This window comes from Cervus canadensis, chromosome 18, assembly GCF_019320065.1.
Source record: "Cervus canadensis isolate Bull #8, Minnesota chromosome 18, ASM1932006v1, whole genome shotgun sequence".
In the NCBI taxonomy this organism is placed as follows: domain Eukaryota; kingdom Metazoa; phylum Chordata; class Mammalia; order Artiodactyla; family Cervidae; genus Cervus; species Cervus canadensis.
In genome coordinates this window covers 20,725,207-20,747,996 of record NC_057403.1, presented here as the reverse complement: position 1 = coordinate 20,747,996, position 22,790 = coordinate 20,725,207, and the positions used below count along the sequence as shown (strand labels likewise).

Sequence of the window (22,790 nt, the reverse complement as noted above, 5' to 3'; positions counted from 1 at the left end):
ACTTTGGCTATTCAGGGTCTTTTGTAGTTCCATACAAATTTTAAGATAGTTTTTTTCCTATTTCTGTGAAAAATGCAATTAGAATTTTGATCAGGATTACACTGAATATGTAGATTATTTTGGGCATTATGGGGGTTTTCACAATATTAATTCTTTCAGTCCAAGAACATGGATATCTTTGTATTTATTTGTGTCTTGTTCAGTTTCTTTCCTCAGTGTCTTATAGATTTCAGTTTACAGGTCTCTCAGTGTTTTATTGTTTTTGACACAATTACAAATGGAATTGCTTTCATAATTTTTTTAAAGATAGTTTGTTGTTAGTGTATAGAAATGCAACTCACTTTTGTGTGTTGATTTTTATCCTGTAACTTTATTGAATTCATTTGTTAGTTTTAACAGTTTTTTTTTTTTTGTGGGTTTTTAGGGTTTTCTACAATAGATCATGTTGTCTGCAAACAGAAAATTTTCTTCCTTTTTGATTTGGATAAGTTTTATTTCTTTTTCTTGCCTAATTGTTGTGGCTAAGACTTCCAGTACTATGTTGAACAGAAATCGTGAGAGCAGGCATTTTTGTATTGTTCCTGATCTTAGAGAAAAGATTTTTAACCTTTCACCATTGAGTATGATGTTAGCTGAGGGTTTGTCATATAGCGTCTTCATTATGTTGATATACATTCCATTTATACCTAATTCGTTGGAAATTTTTATCATGAAAGGATGTTGAGTTTTTTCAAGAGCTTTTTCTTCATCTAATGAAATGATCATATGATTTTTATCCTTCATTCTGTTAGTGTGGTATATTACATGATTGACTCTTTCCTGTGAGTCATCAAAATTTCCCTCCCTACCAACACTTTCCTATTAGCACACAATCATGCTCTTATTTCTTCCATCTAAAAACTCATTCATTGACCACACATCCTTCTACACCTCTGTCCCATTTCTTCCTCTTCTTGATAACAAAATCCATTAAAAATTTGGCAATGCTCACTGCTACTTCCTCTCTTCCAAGTCTCTCATTATGACTTTCATTCTGACTTGTTCACCAAAACCACTTTTGTCAAAGTCACCAATGATATCCATGTGGTCAATTCTTGGTCTCCATCTTACTTGACTTCTCTATATCACTGGTTGCGGTCCCCACACAGGTAGCATCAGCCTGGGCTGATAATATCTCAAGGATATAATATTTGTTAATATTCTCAGTCCTCATCCCAGACCTACTGTAGTGGGTTGAATGTGGTCCCCCAAACATATGTTCTTATCCGAACCACTGGAACCTGTGAATATGACCCTACTCGTTTTTTTAACCCTATTTGGAAAAAGGGTCTTTGAAGATGTAGTTAAGGATTTCAAAATGAGATTATCCTGGATAATCTGAGTGGGCCCTAAATATAATAACAAATGTTCTTAGAAGAGACACTCAAAGCAAAGGCATTCCTAGAGGAGAAGACAGAGGCAGAGACTGGAGTTATGCAGATATAAGCCAAGGAATGCCTGGAAACTACCCTTAGCCCACACACATCCTATTGTCTGCCTAGAAGCCGTAAGGGTCCTCCTGTTAAAACATGAGTCACTTCTTGACTCAGAACCCTCTAATAGCTTCTTATCTCACTAAGGAAAAAAACCCAACTTCCTACCATGACCTCGAAGGGCCTCCATAAAATACTCTGACCCTTATCACTTCTCTTATCTCACCTAATACCCACCTTCCCCTCAATCACTGGGATCCAGTTATACTGGCTTCCTTGCTATTTCAAGAACCTGTCAAGTATACTTCTGCCTCCAGACCTTTGTCATTGCTGTTCCCTCTGCCTGGAATGCTCTTCCTCATGTTGTTCCTAGTTGCTTTCCTCATCTCCTTCAAGTCTCTGCCAAATGTCACTTACTCAGAGAGGTCTTACTTGACTACTGTCTACAGGTCTGTCTTGTCCCCTCATAACACACTGTTTTGCTTTCTTAACAGCACTCCCATGCTCAGAAATTCTTATTTGTTTATGTTTCCTGCTTTTGCAGCTAAAATGTAAAATCTTTTTCACAACAGCATCCTGAGGGTCTAGGGCAGTATAGGGTACATCATTCACTGAATATTTACTGAGACTTCCCTGGTGGCTCAGTGGTAAAGAATCCACCTGCCAATGCAGGGGACAAGGGTTAGCGCCCTGACCCAGGAAGATCCCATATGCCCTGGGGCAACTAAGCCTGTGTGCCACAACCACTGTGCTCTAGAGCCTGGGAGCTGCGACTACTGAGCCCATGTACCACAACTATTGAAGCCCATGCACCCAGAGCCTGTGTTCTGAAGCCACTGCAATGAGAAGGCCCTGAACCACAACTACAGGGTAGCCCCCACTCTCTGCAGCTAGAGAAAAGCCCACGCAGCAACAAAGACCCAGCACAGTCAAAAATAAATAAATACGTAAAATTTAAAACAATTACTGACTGACATTTTTCCTGGTGTCTAGAATTCATAGATTTTCCTGCTCCAAGGCCTTTGCATAGCCTCAGGGACTGAGATGTTCATATTCCATTTTACACTTAGTAAGTCACCCTTTATGTCTCAGTTCCAGTGTTACTTCCTCAGAGAACTCCTCTTGTAACAGAGAACAACAACCCTAACTGCATATTGGATCTATTCCTTTAGCTCTAACCTTTGTGCTCTATTCCCTGTGCTTAGTCATGCTGGCTCTGCACCTTTGGAAAAGAATGTGCCTATAGTCTGAAATACACATGATAGGCCATTCTCAAGGCTCTGACCTTTAGAAGTATAGTACTCTTCCGTTCATATGAAGATAAGCGGCTGCAGAATAGAAAATAAATAGTCTTGTTGCACGCTTACAGGAACACTGTGACCAGACCTACATGGACAGCTGCAAGAACAGATTCCTGCACCAAGAAGTTTGCCACAACCAGCTATACCCCACCTCCTCTTTTAATATAAAAGAAGCCTGGAAAAAAAAAAAAGAAGCCTAAATTTTAACTTGGGAAGATGGTGCTTTTGGATGCTAGTCCACCATCTTCTTGGTATGTTGGCTTTCCAAATAAAGTTTCTATTCCTGCCCCAACAATTTGTCTCTGGATTTATTGGCCTGTTGTGTGATGAGTAGTATGAGCTTGGACTCAGTCATGATTTCTCCAAATTAGGTCTCTGAGTTGAAGGATTGCATAATTTCCCCCAGATTGTGATGTATTTTTATAGCACCTAGCATTTTTCTTTATATCTTTTTGTTCAGTCATAATGATCTAAGCCTGTGGTTCTCAGAATGTGGCCTCGGGACTGCTGGTGGTTCCTGAGACACTTTCAGGGGTTCATGAAGTGAAAATTATTTTCATAATACTATTAAGATGTTATTTGCCTTTTCACTCTCACTTTCTCTTGAGTATACAGTGATGTTTTTTGGAAGCTACAGCATGTGAGCTATTTTGACAAGCTGCCCCCACCCCTCCCACCCCAAGCACATATGATAGTGCAACGGTCCTCTATTAAGCCAGGTGTTAAAAGAGATTTGCAGAAATGTAAAATACTCTTCTCATTAAATTATTTTTGGTGTGGAAATTAGTTATTAAAAATGTTATTTATGTTAATGCAATGGATTTTTGATGCCAATATATATTCCAGAAATTTCTCATTTTAATATTGATAGATATAGCTCATATAAACACAATCTATATAAATATAACCCACAAAAATAATTGAGGTCCTTCATTTTTAAGAATATCAAAGCAGTCCTAAGACCAGAAATTTTGAGTAAATCTTGGGTTTTCGATTCTTCTCTGTTAAGCCCAGCAAATTACTGAACTCTGAAGGCAAGGTCCCCATCTGTCTTATTGGACATATATTTAGGGTTTGGCTAGTAGTATGGAATCCTTAAGTATTACTGTCAAAGGTTAGAAGGCAAGAAGAAATGAATGGGAAGAACGATTCCACCTCTCTCTTACTTCCACATTACTCGGGAAGTGGAAGTGAAGCCAATGCTCCAGTCTAGGGACTCGCCTTAGAGGCTGGACTGAACAGTGCTGGGAGGTAGAAAGGGAAGGGATTGGGCACCAATGGGAACAGAAGGAAAGGAGGGATGGACAGACGCATGCGTGGGAGCAGGAGCGTGTGTGTACATGCACTTACATGTGCAGGGAGGGAGATAGCTGTTGAAAAGAGCGGAGCCACTGAGTCGCTCGCGCCAGTCAGTGGGACGCGCATGCGCGCAGAAGAGTGCAGGAAAGGCGCCAAGAGGTAGAGCGAGGAGCGTCGCGAGGTGAGGCCTGTGGGGGCCTGAGGCGGTCGCTAAGCTTCTCAGTTGAACCTTGTACGTCCTCATTTTCGCCTGACTGACCTGACTGAAGAGCCCAGGCCTCGAGGGTGAGGGTGAAATTGGCGCCTACGGGATCCCTGAAACGTTCATAAATCTCAGGTGTGTGAGGTTGGACGTCACGCCCTGAGGTCATCGGACTCCGCCAAGGGATAACAGGCCACCGGCCGGAGCCTCCCAGACTGCCCGGGCTCTGTGGAGCTGAGGGGTCAAACGGCCTGGGAGGACCCTCCTTTTTTCTCCCCTAGAACCTGGGAAACTGGTGTCAGCCCCTTCGCTCACCAGATCCGACTTTGAGGCCGTCCCAAGGCACGACCTTCGTGGGCCGCAGGCCAGCGGTCCCTGCCCAACCAGGGAAGCAGATTGGTTCAGGCTCCCAGGCTGCAGAGACCGGGTCCAACCTCTTCACCGGCCTGTTGGGGACGAAGTTACTGCTTTTTTCTTAAAGAAGCTGGACACCAGCTCCCTCCTTTCGTTTTGGGGTTTATAGTTACAGGGAAAGAGGTAAGGGGGCATTTCCAGGAGCTCCGAGAGCTCCCTGGAAGCAATGGCTGAGGAGAGTCTTTGTCCGGAAGGATGAGGTAGGGTCTCAGGCGTTGGGCCACCATCAGGGCCTCTCAGCTGCAGGAACACAAAAGGGCTTTCACGGGGTCGCAGGTAGCCCGTTTGCAGAATCTGTTCGCCGAAAATTAGTTCTCTCAGTAAGAATCACATTTACCAATTTACCAGAAAACTTGTAGATTCTGGTAAATTGACCTGTTTGCACTTTTTGAATGTTTTCAAGAAAGGTGGATTTATTTTTCATTAACACAGTTTTCCTTTTTTTAGTGGAACTCAGTGTCAGGGTCAGTGTTAACACAAATTAGGGGAATCAGAAGTACTTCCTGTTATTTGAGTTATGGTTCATTTCAGTTGCTGGCAAACCATCTGTTAATAGTGAAGATTTGCCTTTCTTAGGTAAGCTGCCGGCTCTCTGAGAAATGTCTCCAGCCTCCTCAACTTGGTTAATTTTTGAACAAATTGAATTAAGATTTCTGTTTGATGCATGAAGCAGGGCACTCAAAGCAGGTGCAGTGGGACAACCCAGAGGGATGGGATGGGGAGGGAGGTGGGAAGGGGATGGGGGTAGGCAGGGGGACACGTGTACAGCCACATGTACAGCCATGGCTAATTCATGGCAATGTGTGGCAAAAACCACCACAATACTGTAAAGGAATTAGCCTCCGATTAAAATAAAATTTTAAAAAGTAAGAAGTATTAAGACACATACTGTTATGAATGATTTAACATTTGATAACATAATATGCTACATGGGTTTTTCACTACCTTTAAAGACTAAAAGTCACTAAAAAAAAAACCCAAATGAAAGAATTCCCTATGGATACACTTTAGGGTTTATCTTACTTGGTAATTGGAGGTTCTTTTTTACTTTTTCCTTTTTGTGACAGCATTTCCTTCTGGTGTTTCTCCTTGTTCTCTGGCCATTTCTTCTTCTTTTCTTTATATTTTATTTCTAACGTTCTAAATCATGAAATCCGCAGCCACCAAAGGGAATAGAATGTATAAATCGAGTTTTAAATGAATAATTATAAAGCTTACATCTGTGTAACTACAACCCAGATCAAGAAATAGAATGTTACCATGACTCTGGAAGATCTGTCATTATCATTTCATAGTCAAGTACTCCTTCTTACCTTTTAGAGATAACTTCAAGTCTGACTTTTGTACTAATCATCTCCTTGATTTTCTTTATACTTTTGCCATGATTTTGCTTCTGTTTTCAACTTAGAAATATGGACTCTCTGTCTAGAATATTTTATATTGTGCTGCTTCTGCTCAACATTGTGAAATTTATTTATATTGTTGCATGTAGCTGTAGTTCCTTTATTTTCTTCACATATGGATAGTATTCTTTTGATTGAAAAGTCTATGATTTATGCACTTTGCTGTTGATGGGCATTTGTGTTTTTCAGCTTTCTGACAATTATGAATAATATTTCTGAAAACATTCTTGTGAGAAGTAGAAGAGTGTAGTTGGTTAAGAGCTGTTTCTGAAACCAAACTGTGTTCAATCCTGACTACCACTCTTTGGTAGTGTACAATTGAAGAAGTTGTGTAACTTCTTTGTGTTTCAATTTTTTCACTTTTGTAAAATGGGAGTAATAATAGTGCCTACCTTACATGGTTATGGTGAAAAGTGATGTAATTTAAAAATATAGAGCATTTAGAACAGTGCCTGACACAAAGCAAGCACAATATGTTATCATTAATTATTATTGTATTCTTTTGCTCAAGTGAAAGAGTTTCTCTAGAGAATATATTGGGAGTTGTTGGGCCATAGTGTATGTGTGTATTCAATTTTACTACTAGTACTAGGTTGTTCTCCAAAGTAGTTATAATGATTTACACTGACATTAAGGATGAGACCTTCTGGTTGTTCTACATCTCATCAACACGTGGTATTACTAAACTTTTCCATTTTTTTCCCAATCTGGTTGGTGTGCAGTGGCATTTCATTGTTATTTTAATTACCTTTCATTGACTGTTAATGACATAGAATTTGTAATATTTATTGGAATAATTTAATTAAATGAATTATTTAATACTTATTTAAATATTATAAAATATTTTTGAAGTGCTTTTCAAGCCCCTTGCCCATTTGCCTATTGTGTTGTCTGTCCATTTCTTCCTAATTTGTAGATGTTTTTTGTATCTTTTTTGTATCTTTTGAATATTAGTCATTTGTTGTTATGTAGGTTGCAGATACATTCTCCCACTCTACAGTTTTTCTTTCTGCTCTCCTTTTGGAGCCTTTTGATGAAAAGCCACTCTAAATTTTAATGTAGTAGAATGTATCAAATGGAAGTTTTAAAAATAATTTTATTGTTTATTTTATTTTTGGCTGCCCTGGGGCTTCCTTGTGGTAGCGTCTCTTGCTGTGGAGCCTGGACTCTAGGTGGGCAAGCTTCAGTAGCTGCAGCATGCTGGCTTCAGTAGCTGTGGTTCCCAGGCTCTAGAGCGCAGGCTCAATAGTTGTGGTGCATGGGCTTATTTGCTTCACGGCCTGTGGGTTCGTCCTTAACCAAGGATTGAACTCCTGTCCCCTACACTGGCAGGTGGAGTCTTATCCACTGTGCCACCAGGGAAGTCCTCAAATTGAAATTTTATGGTCATTGCTCATTGTGTCTTTTATGAGAAACACCAGGTGTTGTGCTTTAAAGGGCACCATTTACATCATCGGTAATTTTGTTCCCTGGAGTAGTATAACAGTGATCCTCCATTCTTTTACATTTTCTAGAATTTTATAGTATTGTTTTTCACATTTACTTCTTTTTTCCATGTGAGATTGATTTTTGCACATCCTTTGAGGTGCTAGCTAAGTTGCTTCAGTTGTATCCAACTCCTTGCGACCCCATGGACTGTCATTTGAGGTAGGGGCCAATTTTTTTTTTTTTGGTCTCTATGGATGCCCAGTTGGTCCAGCACCATTTATTGAGAAGTTCACCCCCTACTCACAGATCTGCTAAGGCATATCTCTCACGTATCAGACTCTGTATAAGGATGGGTCTAATTTTAGGCTCTCTATTCTGTTCCACTAGTTTGTCCTTGTCTCCATTCACACTGTCTTACTACAAATTTATAATAAAACTTAATACTTGTTAGAGCATGACTTCTCACTTTGTTTTTATTCAGAAGTATTTCAGCTGTTTTTTGGCTGAAACTCAAAATTTTCAGATAAATTTTGGTATCAAGTTTGAGGTAGTCTTATAAGTTGGGGAGTGTTCCTCTTTCTGTTTTCTAGACAAGCATGTCTTTCTTAAACATTGGTAAAATTTGCAATTACTGACAACCTGGTATTAGAAAGGTTTGTATATGTGTGTGTGTAAGTGTGTGCGTGAACACATGTATATTTGAAAGATTTTCAAGTTATTTAATGGCTGCAGGACTTTGGGGATTTTTTATTTTTCCTGAGATAGTTCTTTGGTTAATTTTAAAAAGGATTTAAGTATCTCATCTATTTTTTAAATTTATTGGTACAATAATGTTAATATTTATTATTATTATTTATTTAATATCTGCAGCATCTATAATAATGTCCCCTTCTTTTATTCCTGATCCTGGTTATTTGTGCTTTCTTTCCTTTTTTATAATTTTTACTTATTTATTTTTATTTTTGGCTGTGCTGGGTCTATTGCTGTACAGGCTGTTCTCTGGTTGCAGTGCAAGGGCTTCTCATTGAGGTGGCTTCTCCTGTTGCAGAGCACAGGCTCTAGGGTGTGTGGGTTCAGTAGTTGTGGTGCATGGGCTTCGTTGCCTGGAGACATGTGGAATCTTCTAGGACCAGGGATCAGACTTGAGTTCTTTTCATTAGCATTCTTAACACCTGGACCATCAGGGAAGTCCTAATTGGACATCTTTTAAAAATTGATATGTAGTTGATATATTACGTAAGTTGCAAATGTACAACATAGTGATTCACAAGTTCTAAAGGTTATACTCGGTTTATAGTTATTAAAAAATATTGTCTATATTCCATGTGTTGTACAATATATCCTTGTAGTTTATTTATTATGTACTAGTAGTTTGTCCCTCTTATACCCCTACTACTGTTTTATATCTTTTAATTAAGCAGTAGTTCTTTATATTCCCTAAACACAAGTCTTTTGTCATCTATGTATCTCAGGATCATTTTCTCCTAGTCTCTAACTCTACCTATTAATTCTCTTAAGTTTCTTGATGAGCAGAGTTTTTTTAACTTTGTGAAATCTGAATGATTAAGTTCTAAAGATTATTGCATTTTATGTTCTACATTAGAAACTTTTGCCTACCCTTAAGTCATGAAGGCACTCTCTCATTTTTTTTTGTTGATATTTGAAATACAACTTTATTCTGATTCTAAACAAAAAGGAATGGGAATGACGATAACAAACAAGATTCCACTGCTCAGTATTGTCATGTGACTATAGCAGTCTTATATTTGAAACTCAAGGAGGAAACAATTGTGTTCCAAAACACCTAAATATGCAGGTCCAAAAAAATGAAAGTTTTTTTTTTTTTAGACTGCCACATTCACTCCAAAGCCCATCTATCTCCTTCAGCATCCAAAGATTAAGCACACATTCTGCTTAGCTATATAATAAAGTGGCATACACGCTGCACCACTGATATCACAGGACAGTTGCCTATTAAACTAGACTTCTGACGCTGGGCCCCAGCTTCACTTTCTCACAGGTCATCATCTTCATGTGGGAGAGCAGTTTTCTGAGTAACCTCTAAATCATGCTCATACTGTGCTGCCAAGGCCGGGTCCATGACCACCTCTGGTGGGGCAAGAGCAGGCATGGCGACAAACTCCAGGTTAGGGTCTCTAATCAGTTTTCTGGCAACAGAAGAAGGGTTTTTCCAAGTTGTAGTTACTTTTGCCAGAAATGTCATAGTACTGAAGATTCTTCTTTTGGTGGAAGACAATTGACTTTGCCTTAACCTTTCTGTCCCTAATATCCACTTCGTTGCCACACAACACAATCAGGATGTTCTCGAACGCTCGTACTAGATCTCTATGCCAGTTAGGCATGTTCTTGTAAGTAAATGCTTGATGTTACATCAAACATTATAATGGCACACTAAGCTTGTATATCATAGCCATCTCTCAGTCCACCAAATTTCTCCTGACTGGCTATATCCCATACATTGAACTTAATCGGTCCTCTGTTGGTATGGAACACGAGAGAGGATGGACCTCAACACCCAAGGTAGCTACATGCTTCTCAAATTCACCAGTCAGATGACGTTTCATGAATGTAGTTTTCCAGTACCACCATCACCAACCAATACAAGTTTGAACTGAACGTGGGGTTCTCCTTGGGCAGCCATCACGATGTTACTTCCAGAAGTGACTCTGCACCTGTCTGACTGAGGCTCTTAGGTTTTCTTTTAAATGCTTTTTAGTTTTACATTTTACATTTAGATTGATGATTCATATAAAATTAGTCTTTGTGTATAGCATGAAATAGGATTTGAGTTTCATTCTTTTTTTTCCTATTTGGATAATTCAGTTATTCCAGAAAGGACCTTTCTTTTCCAGTTAGATGTCTTTGTACTCTATTTCAAGAATCAAAGTCCATATGCTTATGGGTTTATTTCCGAATTACATGGCTACTTTTTTTGCCACGTGGTGGGATGTGCAGAATCTTAGTTCTCCAATCAGGGGTCAAAGCAGCACCCCTGCATTGCGAGCACGGAATCTTAAGCTTTGGATTGCCAGGGAAGTTCCCTACATTGCTACTTTTGTATGTTAAATCAACCTTGCATTTCTGGGACAAACTCCATGTTATCATTAGTTATTACCCCTTTTGTATATTTCAGGATTTGCTTTGTAATTTTTGTTGGGGATTTTTGTCTTCATCTAAGTTCATGAAGATATTGGTCTGAAATGGTCTCTCTTACTAATATCTTTATCAAGTTTAGTCATTAGGGTGATGGTAGCCTTATAAAATGGACTGGGAAGTATTTCCTCTTCTTCTGTTTTCCAAAGTATTTATACTTGGTGTTATTTTTTTTCTTCCAATATTCTATAAAATTCACTAATTGGAACCATCTGGGCCTGGAATTTTCTTGGTGGGAGGGATTTTGATAAGGAATGCAATTTATTTAATAGTCCTAGGACTATACATATTTCCCATGTCATTGGATATCAGTTTTGTTAAGTTGTATTTTTAAGGAATTCCCCCATTTCATTTAAGTTGTAAAGTTTGTTGGCATGAAATATTTTCTTATTATCCTTTTAATGTCTATAGGATATGTAGTAATAATCCTCTTTCATTCCTGATATTGGTGATGTACATATCTCTTTTTGTCCAGTCGATCTGTTGTGGGGTTTACCCAGTTGATGATTTCAAAGAACCAGTTTTGGCTTTCTTACTTTCATCAGTTGTCTGTTTCCTGTTTCGTCCTTTATTTATTTATTCTTGGCTGCACTGGGTCTTCAGTGTGGTGCTCGGGTTCTTTGTTGCTGCTTTCAGGCTTTGTCTAGTGGTGGTGAGCAGGGGCTACTCTCTAGTTGCGGTGCCCAGGCTTCTCATCGTGGTGGCTTCTCTTATGGTGGAGAATGGGCTGTATGGCACGTGGGCTCAGTAGCTGTGGCACATGGGCTTAGTTGCCCCGTGGCACGTGGGATTTTAGCTCCTGGACCAGGGACTGAACCAGTGTCCCCTGCGTTAGCAGGTGGATTCTTAACCACCGGACCACCAGAAAAGTCCCTCAGACAATGATTTTAAACCTCTTTTCTGTTCTAATATCAGTGTGTAAAGTTATAAAATTCTCTCAAAGCATTGCTTTTGCTGTATTCCACAAATTTTGGCATTTTATAATTTTATTATCCTTCAGTTTAAAATGTTTTATAATTTCTTTGTGATTTATTCTTTGACCTCTGGATTGTTTAGTAATATATTCTTTCAAAAAATATTTTATTTATTTGGCTGTGGCAAGTCTCAATTGTGGCACACGGGATTTTTGATTTTTGTTGTGGCATTTGGGATCTTAAGTTGCAGAATGTGGAATCTACTTCCCTGACCAGGGATTGAATCCTGGATCCCCTGCACTGGGAGCACAGTCTTAACCCTGGGCCACCAAGGAAAGTCCCAATTTTCTTCAATTTCCAAGTATCTGAAGCTTCCTTAAATATGTTGTTATTGATTTTAAATTTACTAACATTGTAGTCAAAGAATATACTCTGTGTGATTTTAATCCTCGAGAATTTATTGATACGTGTTTTATGGTTGATATGTGTCCTGCAGTTCTGAGGTTCTGTAAATATCAATTAGGCCAAAGCTGCTGATAGTGTTTTTGGATCTTCATCTTTACTGATATTTTCGTTTTCTTTTTTCCTGTCAGCTACTGAAAGAGTGCTAACTTCTATTAATATTATGATTTTGGAATTGATTTTTTCTTTAACTTTTGTAAACTTTTGCTTCATGTATTTTGAGATTTTTATGTTTGAACACATTTGTAAATATTAGCTTCATGATGAATTGACCTTTTATTATGAGTAAATGTCCTTCTTTATATCTGATAATATTCTTTATCTCAAACATAATTTTGTTATACTAATAGGGTCACTGGGCTTCCCTGGTGGCTCAGTGGTAAAGAATCTGCCTGTCGTTGGGGGTTCAATCCCTGGATCGGGAAGATCCCCTGAAAAAGGAAATGGTAACCTACTCTAGTCTTCTTACCTGGGAGATTCCATGGACAGAGGAGACTGGCAAGCTATAGTCTATGGGATCACAAGAGTCGAACATGACTGAGTGACTGAACACACACACACACACACACACACACACACTAGTGTGTTTGAGAATGGTGTGCGAAAAATAAACAGTCACCTACTGGAAAAAAGTTTTGCATGATATAACTTTTTCTAGTAATTGACTTTCATCTATCTGTGTCTTTGAACTTACAACATATCTCTTCACAAGCATATAATTGGGTCTTGCTTTTTTATTCATCCTGACAAATTTTACCTTTTAATTGAAATGCTTAATTAAAAACCTTTAATGTAAGTGATATAGTTGGATTTTAGTCTTCCATTTTATTATTTTTCTTTTTGTCCATTTTGGGCTTCTGTTTTTCCTGTCTTCTTTTAGATAGTTTGAATAGTTTTTTAGTATTCATTTTAATTTATCTTTTGCCTTGGTAACTGTAACTCTTTGTAACATTTATTTAGCAGTTGTCTAGGGATTACAAGTCATATTCTTAACTTTTTATAGTCTATTTAGAGCTAATATTTTATCAATTCACATATAATGTAGATGTCTTGCAATTGTATATGTCCAGTTTATGCCCCCCTGCTTTCAATGTGTTTTACATCTACTATGCAGTATAAAACTTACAACTTATAAATTTTTTGTTTGTTTTTTAATTAATTTTATTGGAGTATAGTTGGTTTATAATATTGTGTTAGTTTCTGCTGTACAGCAAAGTGAACCAGTTATACACATACATATATCCACTCTTTTTAGATTCTTTTACCATATCCATCATTACAGAGTATTAAGTAAAGTTCCCTGTGCTGTACATGAGGTCCTTGTTAATTATATATTTTATATATAGTAGCGTGTGTACATCAGTCCTAATCTCCCAATTCATCTGTCTCTCCCTTCCCCCATTGGTAACCATAAGTTTGTTTTCTATATCTATGATACTATTTCTGTTTTGTAAATAAGTTCATTTGTACCATTTTTTAGATTCCAAATATAAGAGATATCATATATTTGTCTTTCTCTGTCTAAGTTACTTCACTCAGTATGACCATCTCTAGGTCCATCCATGTTGCTGCAGATGGCATTATTTTGTTCTTTTTTTATGATTGGTACAATTATGATTTTAGTTTTTAAAAATTATAATTTTGCTTTAAAAATTCACAAGTAAGTTTTGTTTTAAAAATTCACATGTATTTTAAAGAAAGTAAGGGGAAAATATAGTTTTACTATTTCCCACATATATACTATCTCCAACATTCTTTATTTGTTCTTGAAGATCTGAATTTCCCTCTGATATTGTTACCTTCATTCTTAGAACTAATTTCATCATCTTTCGTTTTGTGGGTCTGCTGTGATGAATTCTCTGAGTCTCTCTTTATTTGAATATGTTTTTGTTTTGTCTCCTTTTTAAAGAACAAACTTAAAAAAATTTTTTAATCTATTTTTTAAATTAATTGTTTATTTATTTCTGGCTGTGCTGGGTCTGTGTTGCCGCACGTGGTCTTTCTCTGGGTGCCCTGAGCCGCGGCTGCTCTCCAGTTGCTGTTCACAGGCTTCTCATTGTGGTGGCTTCTCTTGTTGCAGAGTAGTCTAGGATGCACGGGCTTCAGTAGTCGTGGTCCACAGGCTTAGTTGCCCTGTAGCATGTGGGATTTTCCCCGACCAGGGATCGAACCTGTGACCCCTTCATTGGCAGGTCCATTCTTAACCACTAGACCATCAGGGAAGTCTGCGGCTTCTTTTTTTTTTTTTTGAAGGATATTTTTATTGATTATAGAATTCTGATGGGCAGTCTTTTCCCCTTTATCTGTGCTTTGAAGATATTGTTCAATTCCCTTTGGAATTGATGAGAAGTACATAGTATTTAGTATTTAGTATTGTTCCCTTGTATGTAATGTGTTCTTTTTCTCTGGCTACTTTCAAAATTTTTCTCTTTATCTTTGATTTCCAGCAGATTGACTGTGCTCATATTAGACATTTTTCTCTTTGTGTTTATCCTATGTGGCACTCTTTAAGCTTCTTTAAATAAAAATCTATCTCTTTCACCAAATTTGGGAGGTTTCCTGTCATTATTTCTTCAAATATATTTTTCTGACCTATTTTTATTCTTTTCTCTCCTTTAAGGACAGTATTCTTGGGCTTCCCTGGTGGCTCAGACGGTAAAGAATCTGCCTGCAGTGTGGAAGACCTGGGTTCGATCCCTAGGTTGGGACGATCCCCTGGAGGAGGGCATGGCAACACACTCTACTATTCTTGCCTGGAGAATCCCATGGACAGAGGAGCCTCGTGGGCTGTAGTCCATGGTGTCGCAGAGTCGGACACGACTGAACGACTAAGCACACATGATAATCTCTAGGTCCACCCATTAAATGACATTATTTCATTCTTTTTTATGGCTGAGTAGTATTCCATTGTGTATTTATACCACATCTTCTTTATGCTTTTATCTGTCGATGGACATTTAGATTGCTTCCATGTCTTGGCTATCGTAAGTAGTGCTGCTTTGAACATTGGAGTGCATGTGTCTCTTTGAGTTATAGTTTTGTCTGGATATATGCCCAGGAGCAAGATTGCTGGATCATATGGCTACTTTATTTTTAGTTTTTTGAGAAACCTCCATACTGTTTTTCATAGTGACTGCACCAATTTACATTCCCACCAACAGTGTAGGAGGGGTAAAGACCCTTTTTTCTACACCCTCTCCAGCATTTGTTATTTGTAGATTTTTTAATGATAGCCATTCTGACTGGTATGAAGTGGTACCTCATTACAGTTTTGGTTTGCATTTCTCTAATAATTAATGATGTTGAGCATCTTTTCATGGGCCTGTTGTTGCATTAATTGCTTTTTGAATGTTGTATTCATTCAGGCTTGTATACATGGGATACATGGGATAAGTCCTATTTGGTCATGATGTATAATTCTTTTTGTACATTGTTGGGTTGTATTTGCTGATATTTTGTTAGGATTTTTGCATCTATGTTAATGAGAGATATTAGTTTTCTTTTTCTGTAATATCTTTGTTTTGGTATCTAGGTAATGCTGGTCTCGTAGAATTATTCCCTCTGCTTCTATCCTCCAAGAGATTGTAGAAAATCAGTATAATTTCTTCCCTAAATTGTTCCAATTTTAGTATATGTGCTGCCGAAGCGAGCACTCCCTAAACTGTTGATAGAATTCATTAATGAACCCACTGGGGTCCTGTGCTTTCTGTTTTGGAAGGTTATTATTTGTTCAACTTCTTTAATAGAGACAGACCTATTTAGATTGTTTCTTCTTGTATGAGTTTTGGAAGACTGTGTCTTTCAAGGAATCAGTCTATTTCATCTAGTTCTAGTTTAATTTGATTGTTGACTGTAAGCAGACATTGTGTGACTTCAAATAACAAATCTGAAATTTGTTAAGGTGTTTTATGGCTCAGAATGTGGTCTGCTGTGGTGAATGAACTTGAAAAAAATGTGTATTCTGCTGTTACTGGATGAAGTAATCTGTAAATGCCAATTATATCCTTTTGATTGATGGTGTTGTTGAGTTTGAATATATCTTTACTAATTTTCTGCCTGCTGATTTTCAGTCTTTGTTCTCTTTGCTTTTCAGATTTGGAGGCTTCTATTCGAGATATTTTCAAGTTCAGTGATTATTTTCTCAGCCATGTTTGGTCTACAAATAAACCCATCAAAAATATTTTTCATTTCTGTTACAGTATTTTTTAAAATCTCTGTCAGTCCTTTTTGGTTCTTTCTTAGGATTTCCATCTTTCTGCTCAAATTGCCCATCTGTTCTTGCATGCTGTCTACTTAATCTATTAGAGCCCTTAACATATTAACCATAGTTATTTTAAATCCCTGATCTGATAATTTCAACATCTCAACCATGTCTGGTTCTAATCCCTGTTCTCTCTTCAAGTTGTGTTTTTTTACCTTTTGGTATGCCTTTTAATTTTTTCCTTGATAGCCTGAACTTGATGTAATGGTAAACTGCTGTAAATCAGCCTTTAGTAATGTGGTGAGCTGTAGGGTGAGGGGAAATGTTCAGTAAACCTGTGACTAGATCTGTCTTTTATTTATTTATTTATTTATTTATTTATTTTTTTTAGTTCTATCATTTTATTGCTACCAACCCCTCTCCCTCCACCCTCGTGCACACATGCTCAGTCATGTAATCCCATGGACTTCAGCCCGCCAGGCTCCTCTGTCCATGGACTTTTCCAGGCAAGAATACTGGAGTGGGTTGCCATTTCCTTCTCCATAGATCTGTCTTTTAGTGCCTGTGTTTCTGGCACTTTACAAATGTTTCTCAGGTTTTGTTTTTCCCTTCCATTTTAGGTGGGACAGGGTGTCTAGAGTGGGCTGGAGTTGGGTATTTCCTTACCCTAGGTCAATTTGACTCTGATGTTAACAGATGAGGCTCTGGTTAACTAGTTTCTTTTGAGGGCAGGCATTATTAAGAACAGAGTGTTCTAGAGTGGTTCAAAATGGTTCTTTTTCTTCATTTTTAAATTATGAAAATATGATAACACTAACATGATTCTTTTTTCCCCTTCCCTTGCTGGAAACCCAAGGGGATTTTTTTCCTCTGATTGTTATTCAGTGAATTTTTATATTTGCCTATCTGTCTCTCCAGTGTTAAGGGCAATGATTTGCCCTCTGTGCTCACTTTCCTTAGGGATCCAACAAGAGTTGCTGGTTTTTCAGTCTGTTCAGATTTTTACTTATTAAGATGGAGTGGCAGGCCCTCCTTACAAACTCTTACATGAGAATCAGACACTAGAAGTTTTTCAAGTTCCAGTGTTAATTTCTTATTTTGACATAATTTCAGGCTTACAGTTGTGATTTTGGACTTAAAATTCAATTTTGTCTTTTCTTGTCTTCTTGACTTCAACATTTTTAATGCATAGAGGTCAGTTACTTTATAGAATGTCCCTCAGTTTGGGTTCGTGATGTTTCTTAATGATTAGATTCTGGTCGTACATTTTTGGCAGGAATACCACTGAAATGATGTTGTGTTCTTCTCAGTGCCTCGTATCAGGAAGCAAATGGTATCAATTGACTTTCATTATGTGGTTAAGGTAGTGTTTAACACTGTAAAGATACTATTTTTCTATTTGGTGGGGAGGAGAGTATCTTGTGGGGAGACACATTAATACTAAGCACTTATTTTTGTCCCTGTCAAACTTTCTTGTGTGAGCAGTGATTAAAAATTCTTGCTTGAGTCAATTATTACTCATGGCAAGTGATAATTTTCTAATTTCATCATTCCTATGAATTTATTAGTTTGCATTTTACTGTAAGGAAGAGATTTTCCTTTTCCTTATTTATATCACTGTGGATTCATAGATTCTTATTTTATTCTGTGTTATTATTTATCTTGATGCTCCAGTTGTCCAAGATTTGGCTGATGGGAGCTCTTTCAATTTTACTTCTCCAGTATCATCATTTTATTTTTAATTTTTATTTATTGATACGTATTTTTCTTGATTATTCAAGTAACACTTTTAGACAATTCACTAGACTGATTTAAAATCAGAGGGAAGGCTATAAAAATACCTATAATCCTCTTGTCTTCTATATATTAATGTATTTTCTTTCAGCCTTTTCTTTCTTTGCATTTTTTTAATTCTTTTTTTTCCATTGCATTTTAAAATGTAGTAGAAATAGCACTAAAGATGGAAATTTATATCTGAGTTTTTTTTTTTTTAACATTGAAATGTAAGCATTTCCTGAGCTACTTAAGAACTCTTTGGAAACAGTGTGTCTCACAGTTGGTTTATCCCTGTGACCCAGATGTGCCTGTGCTGCCTTGGCACCTACTCACTGCCCCTGCTTTGGGGTGGCATCCTCTTTCCTCCTCTGAAAGAAAACTCCAGTTCCCTCTCTTCCACATCCTGTTTTTTTCCTTTTCGTTTCCATCACAATCCTTGCCTGTTCTCTTGTAGAGCATTTGAAGAGCCAACAACAGGTCAGAGTGGTGGAAGCACAGAGGACAGAGAGGAAAGTGGCCCCAGATATGAGGTAAAGCACCATCCACTTGTTGGGGACAGAGCAGTGGGGTGGGGAGCGCGGTTAGACTGTGACCAGACAAACCATCAAGAGATAATCACATCAGGAGGTGAGAAATGCTATGAAGAAAAATAAAAGTAGGTTGGATGGAGAGAGTTGTGGGTAGGTAGCTACTATTCTAGATAGGCTGGCAGGGAAGGCGTCTCTGGTGAGGTGATATTTGAGCAGAAACCTGAGTGTTTTACAGGTGAAATAGCTCAGAGAAGTAAAGCAGCTTTGCTAAGATTGGTTTACCAGGCAGATTTAATATTAAAGTCCTTTCTTTGATTCAGAAGCCCACTATAAATAGTACTATCCTCTGTGTGGAGTATACCTCAAAGTTTTCAGAAACTTTTTGCGTGTATTAGCTTGGCTATTTGTCTTAATCCCTTGCACTGAAATGTTTCTAAGAAGTAAAACTTATGTGAAAGATTCTTTTGTGCTTTGAATTTCAGTGATGGTAGAGACAGAAATGGGTCTTCCCAGTGGTGCTAGTGGTAAATAACCCACCTACCAATGCAGGAGACATAAGAGACACGGGTTTGATCTCTGAGTTGGGAAGATCCCCTGGAGGAGGGCATGGCAATCCACTCTAGTATCCTTGCCTGGAGAATCCCATGGACAGAGGATCCTGATGGGCTACAGTCCATGGGGTCACAAAGAGCTGGACATGACTGAAGTGACTTAGCATATACACACAGGGACAGAAATGGAAGGTTTCCTTAGGAGGTGTTGAGGATTTGTTTTGGAACTAAGTCATCTTTTCACTCTAAAACCTAAAATATAGTTTTTGATGTCCTTCAGGTCTACTCACAAAATCAAATCCTCCCTTGTGAAAGTTGGAGCTGCTCCTGAAAGTCTGCCTGAAATGGTGACAGAGGCCCAGGCTTCAGGAGTGTCATTGGGCAAAGTCTCATCTGTTGAAAGCTCCCCCGAAGATCACGCTTTGGAAAACAAGGGCACAGGCACCTGGTCTCTGACGGCCTGGGTCTCTGAGGTCCAGGCTTTTGAGGCCCGGGCCGTGAGGGCTCAGGCATGGGAGACACAAGCTTTTGAGGCTCAGAGCAGGGCCAGCCATCCCAAGGTAACCCCTGTCACGGGGGCAGCGGCTGCCCCAGTCCTGAGACAGAGATTCTTACCCGAGAAAGTTCAGGTGCCAGAGGAGGAAAAGAGTGAACTCCTCATTACTCGTCCATTCTGGTCCAACAAGGCTGAGTACCTCCTGGCCCAGGTGGGCTATACCATGAGGCCGGCCAGTCTCTGGAGTTTTTGCTACCTGTGGCTTCACAGCGGAGGTGGTAAGTCTGGGTACCAGGAACCACGGATTCACAAGGGGCTAGCAAGATGGAGGCCTGTCTAGACTTCAAACTCCCAAGGTCTCTGGGACCTGTAGAGGATAAAGACTTGGTATTCTGAGCAGAATAGGAGTCAGATGCCTGAATGTGAAGGGTCATAAGAGGGGTAGAGGTACAGAATATCTGAACAGGAGGATGGTGGGGCTAGAAGCCTGGATCAAGGGTAGAGGTGAAAACTAGGTGTTTGGATCTTCCAGGAATTAGAGACCAAAGAACTGGACGCCTGGAACTGTAAGGGATGTGAAAACAGTTGACTCCTGATGCCTGTGCCTCTGAGGGAGGTCACTGGTGGGGAACGAGTTTTTCTGTATCCATGAAGAAGTCCAGGCACCAAAAAGCCAGCTGGTTCTGAGAGCTCCTGCTTGAATCCTCTGCACAGGCATTTTTCTCATCATCTACATCTTCTTGCTGTTCTTGATCGGGATTCCTCTCCTCTTCCTGGAGATGACAGCTGGTCAGAGGATGCGTCAGGGCAACATTGGTGTGTGGAAGGCCATCAACCCCTGGACCGGTGGTATAGGGTATACAAGCTTAATGGTGAGGAGCCCTGGGCTGCCCAGGCCTACCCTTTACACCCCATCCCCATCCTAGCCCTCATCCTGGAATGGGTCAGATCCCTTCAGTTCCCCAGTCCTCTGTCAAATCCCTGCCTTGTTCCTGACCCCTCCCTTCCTCCCCAGCCAGCTCCTCCCTGGCCCCTAGGTGTGCTTCATCAACGGCTTGTTCTTGAATGTGGTCACTGCCTGGATCCTCTTCTACTTGAGTCAGTCCTTCCAGTTTCCCGTTCCGTGGGAGAAATGTCCCTTACTGGAGAATGCCAGTGGCTTTGGTGAGGAGGACATGAAAGATGAGAAGGGGGGAGAACAGAGAGGTAGGAGGAAATTTGGAAGAGGAGAAAGGAGCAAGGAGTAATAAAGAAGAGGAAGATTGTGGAAGGAGGAAGAAACGGGGGGAAGGGGGAAAGGAAGAGGGGGAAGGGGGGAGGCTAAAGAATAGGGGAGGGGTCACCCTGTCTAGCAGGCATCTCCAGAGCCAGGTCCCTGCAGATCCTGAGTGTGCACGGACGACGCCTTCCCTGTACTTCTGGTACCGGATGACTCTGAAGGCCTCAGACAGCATTGAGAACAATGGGCCACCAGTGTTGAGTCTGACCCTGCCCTTATTCGTGTCCTTGTGTCTTCTTGGTGCTTTCATGCTTAAAGGGCTCAAGTGGACTGGGAAGGTGAGCCACCCATTTTTTTGATATCTTGACATTCTTAGATGCTTTGGCTTTCACCTAACTTTGTTACTCTTTGATTTCCTAATTTTTCATTCCCTCTGACTTTTTGCTCCCAGTAGCTCCTGACCCCTGCTAGAAGCTGTCTTCTAACTCCTCCTTATTTCTGATTCAGAACTTTTGATCCTTGCTGATTATTGGTTGACTCCCACTGGTACATGCTTTGTCCCACTCTCAATTCAGGTAATGTGTGTCTTGGTATCAACCAGTGGTCTCATAATGCTCTATCTTGTCGTGCGGAGTATAATGCTGGAAGGGGCAGTATTTGGCCTTCACTATATGACAGTTGTTAAGGTAAGGTGTATCTTCCTCATTCCCCATCAGGCCTTGGAGGACACTTCCTGCCTATCCTTAGGCATCCTTTCCCCATTATCTCTCTCTGTGTCTCCTCTCCCCCATTTTAACCCTTTTAAGATTCTCCTCTCCTTCTTTGACATCTTCCCTTAACACTCGTCTTCTCCCTTTTAGATATCAACTATAGCCGACGCGAGCATATGGCACGGAGCAGGGAACCAAGTCTTGTGTTCCTTGGGCCTCGGCTTTGGCTCCATTGTCTCCATAGCCTCCCACATGGAATCGTCCAACAGCTGTCTCAGTGATGCCGTTATTGTGGCTCTGGCTAACCTGGTCTCCATGATGCTTGTCACACCTTTTATCTTCTCTGTCTTGGGCTTCTGGGCCACACAGCTCACGCACCACTGCAATGCGAAGTAAGGCCAACCTCTTAGTTGAGGATCCCAACCTCAGGGAACTACAAAACACAAAGAGCCTAACCTTAAAGTTGCTACAAAGACCCACATTCACACATCTCAATCTTAGGTCTCTTTGCAAGCCTCTACATTTCCCTACAGTGAAAAACAGAGACAGTAGAATCCCTGTCATGTATCATCCTGCTTAGAGCCCTTTTCTAGTCCTGGAAGTCTTCAAACTCTGAGAATGCCAACTCTTCACCTCAGAGTACCACCACAGAGATATGAAAGTGTTCAAGGTTACTCTAGTCCCAGATCGCATTCAGAACCGGTCATCTGTAGAACTCTCCACTTCTTGAATGCCTTCATTCTTTACTGTCAGCTCCTAAATTTAAGGATTTCTGTTAGTCTATTATACTTAAACCCTAAAAGGACTCTCAGAACTAGAGCCTTTATTTTTAAATTTTTTTTATTCTTTAATTCATCCCCATTGTTAATACTTTAGGCATTAATTTCAAAAACATTCATCAGACATTTAGAAAGAGCTCTGTATAACATGAAGATTGGACAGGTGAATCAGACCATAGACCTTGCCTTCACTGAGTTTTAAGATTTGGAGGAAGAAGGGGAGGGGAATTAAATATTTGATTATATGGTCTTAAACTCATTATAACCAGCAGCAGAAGTCATGGGGAGGACAAAATACAGAGCTATTCATTCCACCTGAGCTACTCAGAGAAGAACTCCCAGAGGAGGCAAACCTAAGCTGAATTTATTGCTGGTAATTCTAATCCATGCAAATGGCCACTGTTTTCCTTCTAGGAGGTTGGGCATATTTGGATGCACACCTGCAAGAGTTCTCTAATG

The 22,790-nt window shown here is 39.5% G+C and overlaps 1 protein-coding gene across 1 annotated transcript in view; it reads left to right on the top strand.

The window, feature by feature from the left end:
• The first annotated feature begins 4,172 nt into the window (after nucleotides 1-4,172).
• Nucleotides 4,173-22,790, top strand: part of LOC122421261 (orphan sodium- and chloride-dependent neurotransmitter transporter NTT5-like) — a 31,277-nt gene continuing 12,659 nt past the window's right edge. Inside the window, exons 1-8 of the mRNA XM_043437132.1 lie at nucleotides 4,173-4,253; nucleotides 18,501-18,576; nucleotides 19,408-19,901; nucleotides 20,338-20,495; nucleotides 20,661-20,787; nucleotides 21,005-21,180; nucleotides 21,418-21,528; nucleotides 21,703-21,944. Of these exons, the coding sequence (XP_043293067.1) occupies nucleotides 18,572-18,576; nucleotides 19,408-19,901; nucleotides 20,338-20,495; nucleotides 20,661-20,787; nucleotides 21,005-21,180; nucleotides 21,418-21,528; nucleotides 21,703-21,944 (1,313 nt within the window). The 5' untranslated portion in view covers nucleotides 4,173-4,253; nucleotides 18,501-18,571. The remainder of the gene's footprint in view (nucleotides 4,254-18,500; nucleotides 18,577-19,407; nucleotides 19,902-20,337; nucleotides 20,496-20,660; nucleotides 20,788-21,004; nucleotides 21,181-21,417; nucleotides 21,529-21,702; nucleotides 21,945-22,790) is intronic.